This window comes from Strix uralensis, chromosome 14, assembly GCF_047716275.1.
Source record: "Strix uralensis isolate ZFMK-TIS-50842 chromosome 14, bStrUra1, whole genome shotgun sequence".
Taxonomy (NCBI): Eukaryota; Metazoa; Chordata; class Aves; order Strigiformes; family Strigidae; genus Strix; species Strix uralensis.
The window spans coordinates 19,438,029-19,452,171 of NC_133985.1; the positions used below are offsets into that span (position 1 = coordinate 19,438,029).

General features: G+C 38.8%; 1 protein-coding gene across 1 annotated transcript in view; it reads right to left on the reverse strand.

Annotated features, from left to right (window-relative positions):
- SPOCK1 (SPARC (osteonectin), cwcv and kazal like domains proteoglycan 1) overlaps positions 1-14,143 on the reverse strand; it is a 322,590-nt gene that overhangs the window by 55,447 nt on the left and 253,000 nt on the right. Inside the window, exon 6 of the mRNA XM_074883470.1 lies at positions 11,259-11,373. Within this exon, the coding sequence (XP_074739571.1) occupies positions 11,259-11,373 (115 nt within the window). The remainder of the gene's footprint in view (positions 1-11,258; positions 11,374-14,143) is intronic.

Consider the following 14,143-nt stretch of genomic DNA (forward strand, 5'->3'; position numbering starts at 1 on the left):
CCATCTCGAAAGAGAGGTGTCTGCTGTACAAGAAGCAGATAACATTATTTTTTTGATTTACACACAGTCTGTTAAACTGAATTACAAAAAATTGCAATTCTTTAGAGGAAAGTGAATGTACAGATCTCCCTGTTGGGTTGGTGAAAGCTGTAAAATATGTAAGCCTATATATTTGGAATGAAGTGGTGATATCTCAAATACCATCCCCCTCCTTCTACACTAATAAAGAGGGAATTAGAAAAATTCAGAACTAATTGGCACAATGCTGAGAAGTGCACACAAAGTAACAAACTCTGGAACGACCAGTTAGTCTCTAGTCTATATTCATTTATATTTATAGGCTCAGAATAACTTTACCAAAGTCCACTGGCTCAACACTGTTGACGGAACTTTTACAGATTTATACTGCAATAACCAAAGATGGAATTTAGTTCTTGAGATACCAAAGGAAAAAGAAAAAAACAAACAACCAGAAAAACATGTATTTGAAATTTCAGAAGTCTTATTTTCCCCTGTATTTTATTGAACAGGTTTGGTTTTTTTTTCCTCACATTAGGAATTTTTTAGCTTAACACTGCAGTGATTAGCACTATAATTTATCTCACTGTCAGGTTTCTGGAGATTTTACAAACTTTTTCTTCTATTAAATGTTAGGTAAAAATTCCCCAAAATGCAGAAATTAATATCCATGAGAAAAAACTATATGAAACCAGTCTTATTTATTTGTTTTTGTTTATGATGAGAGAGATTTTAGTGCTCTAATTATCATTATCAGCACACAAACACCTGCTGTTCATAGACAGTGTTTCTATTAACACAGTGTGCCACTTCAATGGTTTCCTTTTGGCAATTCAAAATCAAATTACTTCTTGTCTGAAAAATATTGTTACTTGCTAGCACTAAGTGTTTACTATGTCTGTCATTTTCTAACCTTTTCTTTATGGTAAAAAAAAAATCAATAGCCATTTTAACATTTTAGTAAGTGTTTATGAAACTCTGATTACCATTGAGCTGTCTAAGTATGCTCTTATTGTGTTTTGTGGGTTTATACACCCTGTTTGTGTCCTTTTGGGAAGTTATTGGCAGGGTCAGTGACACAGGTTCTGCTGATTCTGCCCTCGGGACCTGCGCCCAGTTCAGATGTGGGTTTGCTGAGTTGGGTGCCTCAAACGGGGTTGTCCACGCTGGCAACATCAGCTCCTCTCTAGCTCACACCAGCTGCGTGACCGCTGAGCGTGGGGCTTGCCAGCTACCCCACAGCGCTGGGCGTGCCCATGCCCCGCGTGGGAACAGACCTTGCCTGCCACAACGCTGGACTCTCCGTGTTGAATTTAATGTGGAAGTAAGCAATCCACACCTACTGCTTACATGGATGGGACTCACCTACAAAAATCAATTTGTTTCTAGTATTTCCATTTTAGGTGGTGATCACTTCCGGGCAAGGGGTAAAACCCATATTTGATCAGCTATAAATGCTTATGAAAACATAAGGACTTGCCTCAGCCACAGAGAGCTGCCAGAGAAGTAGCACCACCTTAAAAGTTTTGTTTCTTAAGACTTCAGAAGGATTTTTAAAAATCCTACTGTTTTTAAAATAATTACACCACGGCACAGTTATTTTCATGCAGTTCCTGTCTCCCGCTGCTGTCTGGGATTAGTATTTATTTAGCGATGATGAAGAGTTACGTCTCATGTCCTGGTTCAACCTTAAAAAAATTATGACAGGAATTCTGGCTCAATGTTATTCCATCGGCATGTTACCTTGTTAAAGAGATGCATTTACTAAAAGTAAAAATACTGCTGACGGTCATGCTGCTACTACAGTCAGCATCGTTTCAGCAAGTACCCAGAAGAAACAAAGCGAACAGTATGCTGCTACTAGTACTATCTTCTCCTCCTTTCTGTCAACTTCTGCCTCTAAAGCAGAACTTGTCTGCTTTATTTTGGAGCCTGCTGTAATTTGATCAAATCCAAGGAAGATCATGCTGAAGAAGTGACAGCTAGTCAATGGATGGTACCGTCCCTACCGTGTTATCTGTTTGGGGTCTGCTGTGATCAATGCTTCTGTGCTGAGTTCCAAAACCTTAGAGCCAGACCAAAATGCAAAACAACTTCTACAGGGGACAATTTCTCCTTTTCAAGTTCATGCCAAAGCAGGCTTCACACATACACCCGAGCGCTTTCTGTGTATAATTGCTGAAAGTACAAAAACTATTTTAATTTATACTCTTTGGTGAAAAAGCATTGAGGTATCGGAGGTTCAAACCTGAATTCACTCTTCAAGCCTAACAAAGCTCTTTGGGCTGGCAATTCTCCTCTACAACACAGCTATGATAGAAAAATGCAGCAGTATGAAAATATGCATTTAATTTATGTTATATAAATACTTTGCACAAGTAATTCAAAACCTCAGTATATACAGAATGAATGGTGGTGAAAAATCCAATAGTATTTGCTCAAACTGAAAAGTGATTTTTGATATGATGTTTGCAATCTCTTTACGTTCTTTCTTTGTGAAGGTTTGAGCTCTTCAACTATACCATTATGACTGTTCATACCTACATCCTAAAATATGATGCTCACATATTGGTGAAAAAGAAATTTAGAATTGTTTTGTCAATTATAAACTTTACAATTCACATTGTGTTGGCTAATTATACAGTCACAGTTTTATTTGGGAACAGGAAAATACCACATGAATTCTATAAATAGCTAAAGACCCTGTATTACAAACATTGATAACCTTAAATGTAGCCAGATTACCTCATTCACCAAAACCAAAGGACCTACTTACTCAAGCAGTAACTGCTGAGTACAGATATTTGCAGTGATAAGACTCAACTCACAGCACAAGTTGTTTTTTTAATTGATAATTATGTCAATTATTTTTTTTGAAATTCAGACAATGAAAAAACCCAAGAAATGCATATTTTCAGCTATCACTACTGGAAATAGTGCAGCTTCTCAAAAAAGAGATTATTGAGAATTATTTGCTAGGACCTATAAAAATGCATAGGTCCAAAATGATAGTTTTGTGTCTACTTTAAATTTAACTATGTGTAGTACCTTTCTCCCATTTATCTTCCTGGCACAACTAATGTCTTTTGTTCACTGATGGCTACAGTCTGCATTCTTTACTTTCTTTTTTTCCAATAGTTTTTGGAATGTAGATGCCAAGCCTTAACTTTCCCTCAAAAAAAGCAATATTGAAAGCTGCATAAACTGCGAGGCAAGACCATTATGTGGGGTCTTCACAGTGAATCCTGATGATTGCAACCCCTATGGAAGCTGGCGATCCTTTCCACCTCAAAGTCAGTATATCAGCTGATTTTGGGACAGACTTAAACAATACTTTGCATACAAGGTTATACTGTGCCTTTTTCTTCTACATTCTTATTGCTTTCATGAAAATATTTAAAAGGAAGCCTTACAAGATTATCTGGCCTCTGCGCTGATCTACGTGATTCAAGATGCCTCCTTGTCTTCTTCAGGGAAGTACCATACTTCTAAGGTGTGATAGCTACTTACTGTAAGGCCTTACAAGGTCTGTCCTGATTTGCTAACAAAACCTAGAAAATTCTGCAAGTGACTTATCTGCAAGGGTTTTGCAGTACCTGAAACTGTTCTGCATGATGACTTGTTAATCGTATACCATGGAGATTCCTTCCACCTCACTTCTGCGCTACAGCAAAGTCATTACAAAAATTTTGGATGTTTTTGAGGTTAAATTACATCGATTAAAGATGTTTCACTGAATTTGAAGGGGAGCAGTAACTACTATTGATCATCTCATTATATGTAACTAGCCTAAAAATCAATGCAAAGAAGATGTATGATTTGATGGGAATGTAAGTGATACAATTTTGGAGTGATATAAATAGCAGTTTCAATGTTTCCAATTCGGCAACATCTATTGCTCAGCTATAAATGCTTCAGGATGATCAGATTTTCAAAATGGACCAGAAAGAGCCTTACATGTACTGAGCGTGTGGAGGAGTTCCTACCCAGGTAGGGAGTTACAAACATCAAGCTTTGCTGAGCAATCCTCTGTAGTTTCTGAACGTGGTTAAGTATTGAACATGCAGTCACACCAACATTTCCTTCAGCAAAGAGTTGGGCCCAGTGGCCTCTCAATCAAACCTCTTTTAAGGGCATCACCATCTTTCTGAGCTCCAGTAAAAGGACTTGCACCTAACGGGTCCTTCCTGAGCTATTCCAAGGCTAGCTCTGCATCTGAGTCTTGATAAGACACACCTCCTTCACAGACATAGCAAAAGATACCAGAGGAAAAACTAGCATTCGTGTATCAATTAACATGTTCTCATTCACATTATTTGCTTTTTTACTCTATTTCTTTTCAGGATGCGAACATTTTATTCATTTGGCTCTCAAATTACACATTCTATTTAACGCAACATTCCTACAAAAACACATCTTCCACGAAATATGTGTATGTAGAATGTGCAGCCATTCCCTCATAAGCTTCTGCTTCTGTCTGGTGCACAAAAGGAAGATGCATGTGAGGTCAAGCAGCAGAACAAAACATCCCCCACCACCATGACTTTTCTCTTTCTTCTGACCCTGGCAAGAACTTGATTTTGCTGCCTCAGTCTTGAAGCTATTTGCTGTGGCTTCTGATAGGAGTGGGTGATGATCATGGCCATACACAAAGAGCAAAGGTATCTGTTCTTGCCTGCTTCTCACTTTCTTTTAATCAAATATTAATTGGGTGCAGCCACTTCACTACTCACAAACAATATCTAGCAGAAATGAAAAAAGTTAATCTTTCATGCTTTCAGGAAAGGAATAATAAAGACTGATCTGCTTGTGTGAACGTTTGCAGGCAAAACAATAGTAATAACAGTAATAATAATTATTATAATTATTATTTACAGATACTACATAACTCAGATTTACTTGGGTGACGTCATTTCATCACGTAAAAAATTAAAACACTGAATTGCAGTATTTATACAGAAAACTTTGGAGCAAAAATATCAGTTTCTGCATACTTTAGAGCTAATAATCCTACTCTTTACTGATGCAGTCTAGAGAAGAATCATGTCAGTGTCTGGAACACACATCACCCTGTTCCATGTCTTTATATCTGCCCTGCACTGAAAGTTACAATTTGGTTTGAACAAACGTAATTTCTCCTCTGTAAAATAGGAAAAAAAACCCTTCCTAGTTTTAATAAGATATACTAAAGCTTTGAAACGCTCAATAATCTTAATTTTTGAATGTTTTTGTTTTACCATTCCCAGAGTTTGAGACTCAAATAGGTAATTTAAAAATCTACCTGGAAATTCAGTGTCAGAAGGAGTCTTTTTTTCAAAGCTAAAGCCACAAAAGGAAAAATTTCCTGGCAAATCAAACCCAGGAACCAATTTCAACTCAACCATGTTCATGACTCATTCTTCATCTTCATAAACTTTAAAATGTACTCTGCAGTCACGAAAACTTGTGAATAGCAATTTGAAACTGAAATATTTGCTGAAAGTGGATTTCAAAGAAAGACTTGGTTCCAAGACTTTAAATTCTTTTGGTTGTCAGTCATTCGGCAAAAGAAACGATACAACTCATTTGGGAAAAAAAGACTGTGATTTCTTTGAATGAACTTCATGCACTGAGTGCTCTTTTTATAAAGGAATGGAACATTAGACCTTCTCATCCATCACACCCAATAGGGCTGGTAGCTAAATGCCACCATTCATATACTAAATTATACCCTAAACAAGGTAGATTCTTGATTGACCTGCCAAGACCTATTCCTGCAACCTAAAAATGTTCTCTTGGTTCCTTTTAGAAATTTAAACAACACTCAGTATAATTGAACATATTTGCTTCTGCCTATTGACCTTACATTTCCCTTACCAAGATAATAGCATTTTCTTAGAAGTTGCCTCGGGCATTTCTGCAAGGTCAAAAAAGACACAATGTACAGACTGGCATAAACTTGCTTTGAATTACTGCATCCATTCATGCTCCAGTGGCTCTGCAACCCTGATGGTAAGAAATGAAGACTAGTACCTTGGGAGCATAGCACTCAACTTCTTAGAAAACACAAAAAGCGGCTATGGTCAGAAAGAGCCCTAACATGCTGTTAAACGTTTACCAGCTTGCCTGAGCTACTACGCCGCTAACACGTTACAAACAGGAGTCACACAGGTATGGGGGAAGCCAACAGAACCACATTATTGCAACTACGAATTCACATTTGCCAAGAGATGCCCAACCACTGCACAATGTTGTCTTTTTGACAGAATGAACTGCGCATTCAAGGGAAAAAGCTCTTCCCCTGCCAGTAGGTTTTGAAGAACTAAAACTGGGTGTTTCTTGTCTGAAGTCCTTTGTTTATGGAGGTGTTTTAGAAGCTTCCGCTAGTGTCCAAGTAAGTTAGGCTTGATGAGAACTCCAGTTAAGATTGCAGAGCTTCTGGAAAGAGGTACCTGAGAACCACCGGCAGGTCTCTGTGTCCTAAATAACTTCTGTCACTTAGGTGCCACTAAGAGTCAGTAGTTACCAGCCCTTTTCTTTTGTTGAAATTATAGCCTTATTCATTTTACAGTATTAGATAAAAGAGCACATACGTTCTGAAAGGGCAGCTAACCTCAGGGCAGATTACGGCTCAACCTTTGTCTCCGGGCAGCTGAGTTGAAAATCAGCAGCTATCATGGAAACATATTGTAAAGCTGGGATACTGCTGTGAATAACGAAGCATATCAACTGTTTTGATAAACTAAAGGAATCTAAACAGGCCTCGAAAAGAGAGAAAAAGCATTGGGGCTACTCTTTGTTTCCAAAATCTTTCATTAGTAATCTCACAGAGTCCTGTTTTCTACCTCTCAGACTCTGACTCAAAATTCCACTTCAAAAAATGAAGAACACGATCCTGCCATCTCTTCAAAGATTTAACTTTATGGTAGAAATAATATATTGTTGTTATTTGCCATTAAAGGTAGTAGTAATTCTGGTGTAGTTGTCTTTTGCTAGCATTTGTTATTTTATTAACATCTCCACAGTACCAGTTAGCACTATAAAAGGAATTGCAATTTTTAACACGATTATTACTCTTGATTTTCATCCTCAAAGCAGAGATGTTTTTGAAGGCGCCCAGGGAGGAGGAAGGAATAAGACTCAGGCACTGCAGTCAATTGTTACCTCCAAGCACATACATTTAGATTACTTTTCTTTGATGCTGCTGCCAATTTTACTCACAAGCATATAAAAAAAGGTCATGACATTTAGAATTACAGTACTCTGCAAATTAAATGTTCCTTTACATTTTTAATTTCTGAAAGTAATTTATTATGGAATAATATTTGAATATGATTGAAAGAATATGTAAAGATTAATGCAAACTGTCTTCAAATTGGAAGTTCACAATCACATACATTTAACCTTGTTGTATAATAGGCATAAAAAAGTTTATGCAGTAGCTCCAAGAGCTGCATTTCCATTTTGCTGGAAGCATTTGCACTGTAATTCTCCTTAGTATTTTTCCACTGACATGTCTGTATGAGGCATGAGGTTTAGCTCTCTATCATTTTCTACTTAAGATTACGCTGTATTTAAATAGATTTCACAAACCTGACAACTAAATACAGAGCAGAACCTGAGTCCCAACTGTCTACACAATTCTTTCATGTAATTTTTTTATATGAGAAATCAAACTACTGATTTTTATACCAATTCACCAATATTAACAATACTATTGTACCACATGAGGAAAATAAAATAATTTTGTGTGAAGACTAGAGAGAACACTAAGGTACTAAGTAACCAAAATGCTGGTCAGAAGCTCCAGAGTGAGAGGTCTGGAGACTCAAGTGCAGCCGTGACCAGGCTTTAGGGCACTGCCACGCTCTGCCACGGAACTGCCTTGTACATCTCACACGTCACCTCAGATACTAGTCAGGGCTTGTTTCTCCAAAGCTAGGTGACACTACTTGTTGAGCAAATAAAGGAATCTTACGAAAGGCCGTGCTATGGCAATTTTTTGTAGTCAGCAACTAGAATTCATTATTCTTTTATAAACCTAAGGAAAACTGGCTGGCTTCCAGGCTGTAAAGGGCAGACACACACAATACCAAATCCCTTTTCAGATGCTGCTAATTCTGCACCAGAGTAAAATTTCATAGAATCATAGAATGGTTTGGGTTGGAAGGGACCTTAAAGATCACCCAGTATATAGAATTTACTCGTGTTTTCTCATGAAAATTCCTGGGAGCTCTTCATTAAAAGACTGACAAACTGAAATACTCAGATTGAGACTCCGTTGTACTCAGTGGGTCAACTGAAGAGCCTGTCTGAAGAAAGGAGACTGAGGAAGTTAAAGGAAGTCTTTAACTGGCACGTTACTGGCACATTCAAAGATCCAGAAGAAAATTTAAAATAAAGCAAGTTAGAAAGCCGCTTTGATTATTTGATTCTCAATACCAAATCATTTTGTGGGCATTTCAGCACCTAACCCCAGAAAGAAACAGTGATAAAGCAAAATATTATACTGCTATTGTTTTTTTGCATATACATATATATGCACACAATCACTCCCATGTCTGTACAAGTATTTTGCTTAAAACACTATTATCAGGCTCATGAGCAGTTTCTTTGCATACGGTTGATGCAGGAGATGACTAGTGTCTTCAGTGTTTTGAATGTTTCCATACACACGTGGCAACAATTTCCCTTATTTCCCAGGTAAACGTGCACTTCCAAGGGGACAGAGCACTCTCTTCATGCCACACTGAAGATGGCAGAATCGAGGCATTTAACATCCTTGTCACCAGGGCAATGGCAGGAGTACTGTTAGCTCAAGTTTGGCCTGTTGAAAAAGCCTTCAGGAAAGTTGCTCTGCAGATCACCCAATCCATTAAATTAATGCTTTGTTGGCTGGAGTTAAAGTTTTGAGTCAAGCAAAACAAAAGCCTGGGTTTCAGAATACATATACCCTGTCAAATTGCATTTATCAAGATAAGGGTTATTAGAATCTTTTTTCTCTCGTGTGAATGAAACTGTAAGCTTAAAATGTCACTGAAGATTTATTAATCTGATACTCTTTCTGATAAGGGCAAAGAAATAGAAAGGGCAAAGAAAAAGAAATATTTCTTGTAGCCTGATAAGGGCTACAAGAAATAGAAAATATGAATAAGGCAATTTATCAGTGGGTATACTGTAACCAAAAGATTCAAGCCACATAAAGCAATACTACAGTTATATATTGATTTCAGAACCTTGCCATCTAAAATACTTCATCTAAGTTTGATAGCTATGCAGAAAAATGTCTGTGATTTGCAAAAAATGGAATAAACCTGAATTTTCAAAATCTACGCTGGAGAATCACTTCTTGTTCTAGAAAGCGGATGGAGACCTAATGTGAAAACTGATGCTGTGCTAGAGGACAGGGTGTGTGGAAGTAGGATCATCAGTGTTTTCAGCTGAAGCGACAGGGCCCGAACCAACCAGAGAAAGTGTTGCTTAAACTTGTTTTTCCTGTTTCTGTGCCTGCTACTGTCAGAATGTGTCCATAGAGGGGAGGAGTAAGAGTGGAGAGAGGTTCTCAAATATTTTGGGTCTGTACCGGGTCTGGCTGAGCCAGAATTGGTTTTCCCCTGTAGCAGCCCTCATGGTGCTGTGTTTTATGTTGGGAGCTGGCAGGGTGTTGATAGCACACTGGTGGTGTGGCTACTGCTGAGTGGTGCTTACACAGCACCAAGGCTCTTTCCAACATTTTCCCCCCACAGTGGGACGGGGTGGGCAAGATCTTGGGAGGGGACACAACCAGGACAGCTGACCCGAACTGACCAAAGGGATATTCCAGACCATATGACGTCTGCTCAGTATAAAGCTGGGAGAAAGGAGGAAGGGGTGGGGTCACCCTTGGTCCTCCGAGGCAACCACTACGCGTATGGGAGCCCTGCTTCCTGAGAAGGCCCGACATCGCCTGTTCATGGGAAGTAGAGAATAAACCTGTTTTCTTTTTTTTTTTGCTTCCGCGCGCAGACCTTTGCTTCGCTTTGCTTATATTAAAACTGCTGTTGTTTTACCCACAAGGGTTGTTTTTTTTTCCTATCTTATTTTCTTTCTCCTCTTTGCCCTGTTGAGAAAAAAAAGGGGAAGAGGGGGGAAGTGATAGAGCGACTTGGTGGGTACCTGGCATTTAGCCAAGGTCAAACCACCACAGGGTCAAAGAAACCATTGTTAAAGCTTCATCTTTTTTATACTCCATGTGGTGCACAAGGCAAATAGATGTATTTCACTGCATAAGTGAGGGTTTGTGAGCGACTAATACAGACCAGAGCCCAGCAGCTGTCGGTGAGTTAACCCTCTTAGCATTCCTAAGAGAGGACAGACAACCCTGTCCTTAAAACCAGACCAACTTTGCCACAAATGCTGTCACCAGCACATCTGCACTCATATCAAGAAACCACAGCCACGAGTAACAGCTCTTTTCCCTTCCAAAGGGCTTTCCCCATAGCAGGGTGGAAACTCTTAGACAGAATCTGGCTGTGGCACTTGCCCTGCTGCTAGACATCTGCTTTTAGTCAGTCTCTTTTGCAAGAACTAATTCCCTCTGGATGAGGTCACTCTGAGACAGCTTGTGTTTACTTCCTTGGAAAATACCTGGGGGAGTGAAGTAGCTCACCAGGCTTTTTGACCTAAATAGAGAACTCACCGGAGAGCTGGCAGGGAAAATGGCCATTTGTGCTGAGACTCCAAGCTTCAGTTTTACATAACATCATTTGCAATGAGTTTGTTGTTGAAACAATTTAATATATAAATACAGATACTTATACCTAATATATATGTGACTTCTAATGATAATGTTAGTAACAATTAAGATTAAAATGATAATTCAGAGCTCATGAAATATATATGTGACTTTAAATGACATTTTGGTTAACACACAGGCTGTTGATTATTTTTTTTAACTTACAAAGTAATGAACCATCAAGTAGTATTTTCTTCTTTTCTATCTTCTTTTATGATGATTCAATATTTTCAGTCAAAACATTTTCAGTCAAAAATTAGAATCATTAGCCAGAACTTAGTTTTCCTATCAAGTGGGTGTTAGTTTTGCAGTAGTTAAGATGTTTGAAAGCACTACATGTTTAGAAAAGGATTAGTTGTACCTTAGCTTTTTCTCAGAAAGCATTACATATAAAATCAAATAGTTAAGAAATGTCTGTCTTACATTTTTCTAAGACCATAGCAGGAACCAATTAATCTGCTATAATTCCATGAAGAACTCAACTCACCAGTCTTCTCCGTCTTGTGTTTTGAACTTTCAGGTCCTGGAAGGCAGGGGCAGGGCCCTTCGCATCGAGCTGTGATGGTTTTGCCAGAAGTACATGCATGAAACTCCAACTTGCACTAGAATCATAAAAAAAAAAAACACAAAACAAGAATACATTTTGAATTAGGATGAGATATAAAAGCAGCAGCTGTGGATTAAATGAGAAATTGCATTTAGCAGTAATGGCATTGGACAGATTGCAAAACTTCAGTCTCTATTGAAAATGCCATTGTTTTTATTATTACAGATAACAACAATAATAGCTACTTCCTATGCAGAGTTTTGCACGACACTTCTAAACGTGCCTCATAAAGTGTTGCTATCATTCCCTGCTTAAATATATGGAATCTGCTCCATAGAAAGTTAAAACAATTTCTTCCAGGTCACCTAAGAGATCAGTGGCAAAGCTGGGAAGAAAATACAACCCTCCAGAATCCCATGTGTTTCCTACCATGTTTCAGTGTGAAATCATGCCACCTATCACCTGTTTCCACTACTGATTTATTAGTCTGGTCTTTTGAGGAGCTGGGAGCTCTCAAGTTCCACTGCAAGCTATGGATTTGGTCTGAATAACGTGCATGAAAACACACCAATCCTCACAATAGTGAGAACTGAAAGAAATCAGCTCATCAGCTGATGAGACTGGTCCTTCAACATGTCAGCTTCTCTGAACAAGGAGGACATTTTAAATGACTCCTACCAATAACTACAAATTGCCTTAACAGTTAACAGCACCATTCCTAAAAGTAGCCATCCATCAAACAATCAACTCCAGAAATACAACAAAATCATAAAAGTGAAGAGTGAAGATTAAACCAAGAGCAGTACAGTATAGTTCCCTATATCTGCCTATTGTTACTTGTTCCTTTCCCTTCCCTAAAACCTCAGCAGATGGGATTTACAGCACCTCTTGACAGTCACCACGTTCAAACCATTTAGGACAGAGGACGTGCAGTATTGGATGAATGAGATAACTCAAGAGAATTAATATTGCAAAAGTCTGCTAGTTAAAAAGCCCTGATTTATAACATAGTGACTATTCATAGCCTTTGCTGTTTGCAGTACATATATTTCAGCGCTGACTTTCCTCTAAGAGCTTTGTGCCTGTGTAGTTGTCCTCTCTGCAGTTACTGCCCCAAGGACATTTTCCCCAGACTGTGCCCACAAGCACAGTTGCTGGAAAGTGAACTAATATACTAATAAAATGGAGTAAAAGAAAACAGCGCATAGAAGCGGGAAGAAAAATGTGCGAGGTGTTCTCTTTGGCTTGATACCTAACGAACTGAATTGAGTTCCATTTTTTGTCTGCTTCAAGCACTGATTTTACCAGATCAGAATCTGAGGGCTTTTAACGCAAGGAGGAGCTTTGCCTGCAGCGCTGAGGCTGGTGCTCCTCCCCGCGGAGACTGCCTCCTGCCAGGGGAAATGGGGAATGCGGGGCTGTAAAATCCCTTTGATATGTCAGAGTTTTATTATAGATTCATTCTTTTCCATTTAAAAGTAGGCCAGCGTGCTTACAGAGTGCGACACAACGCATTTGGAAATATGCGGCTCTTTTTGAAGGCAGAAGGACACCCACAATCAGACCATGGTGTTACCCAGTGAGGGTGCAGTGGGCAACTGGAGCTCATCTAGCAACAGCCACTGACGAAAATCACAGCATCATCTTCTGTTATTTTGGTGCAGTGGAAGGCAAGAGAACAGAACAGGATGTTGTTACAAGATAAATACCTCCTGCTTTGAAAGTACTGCAAATATCTTGGCTTTGCCTCTGTTTGTTTTTGTTAAAAGGGCTCATCTTTGCCCAGGCTTTAATCTAGCAGCAGGAGACCATTACCCTGTGCCTACATCCTCTTCTGCTGACATTATCTCCCGGCCATTCTGAACTTCAATGCACTGTGGTGGTTGCATGCTCTGCGTGATGTTCTACCCTTCTGATCTAGAAAATGCATGGCCACAACAAACGCATGCAAGCTTAGCTTGTACTTTATTCTAATTTCTTGCAAGACTGAAGGGAATGTAAGTACTTATTTTTCATCTGTTTGCTCCATAAATACAGTTGCTTAATCTATGCTGTTTGGACAGAACACAAACACAAAAGAAGGCACATCAGAAGGAAGGAGAACCGGAGAAAGGGGAGCACTCTCTGAGCACACAGTCCTGGAGGCTACGACTCTTTCTGTGGCGTGTTCTGACAGTCAATATGTTATTGAGAACACAGACATAAATCATCTTCCTGCAGCTGGAGCTGATCATTTAATCCCTTACAGAACATCAATTAGTTACATATTTTATTATGCATAATAAACATCAATTCTGTATCTAAGCATTAGCAATTATACTTCAAATACCACCTTTAAGATGGTAAGGCCTATTTCAAGCCCATTATTATATGAAGTTAAGAAAGAACAAGCTTTACACTTGGAAACAGCATGGCAAGTTTTTCCTCAGCTTTCCTTAAGATTGATAAAAATTACAACCAAAAAGCTCAAAGTAAATAAAAAAAAAAAGAAACTACTTGAAAAGGGCTGTCTCTGTGGTCTGAATGCACAGGGCAAGGAAACCTAAACTTCAAGATCACAATGGTGCAGTCACATGTGAATAAATTTACACCTCTGCCACTGAATCTACAGTCTAGAAGGAGCCTGTTGGTTTTCCCCAGACCATGGACACTGCATTTCTCTTTTTGTGGAGAAAAATCAAATACCCTCTTTCCTTTTGCCATCCTCACCTCCTTCTCACATGAAAATAAAAAGATACACAAGACAGATCCAATCTATCAGTCTTTAGCACCTAAAGGACATTGCAATTTTTGCAGACAGAAGCCAGGAAGCTCCTTGCAGTGAT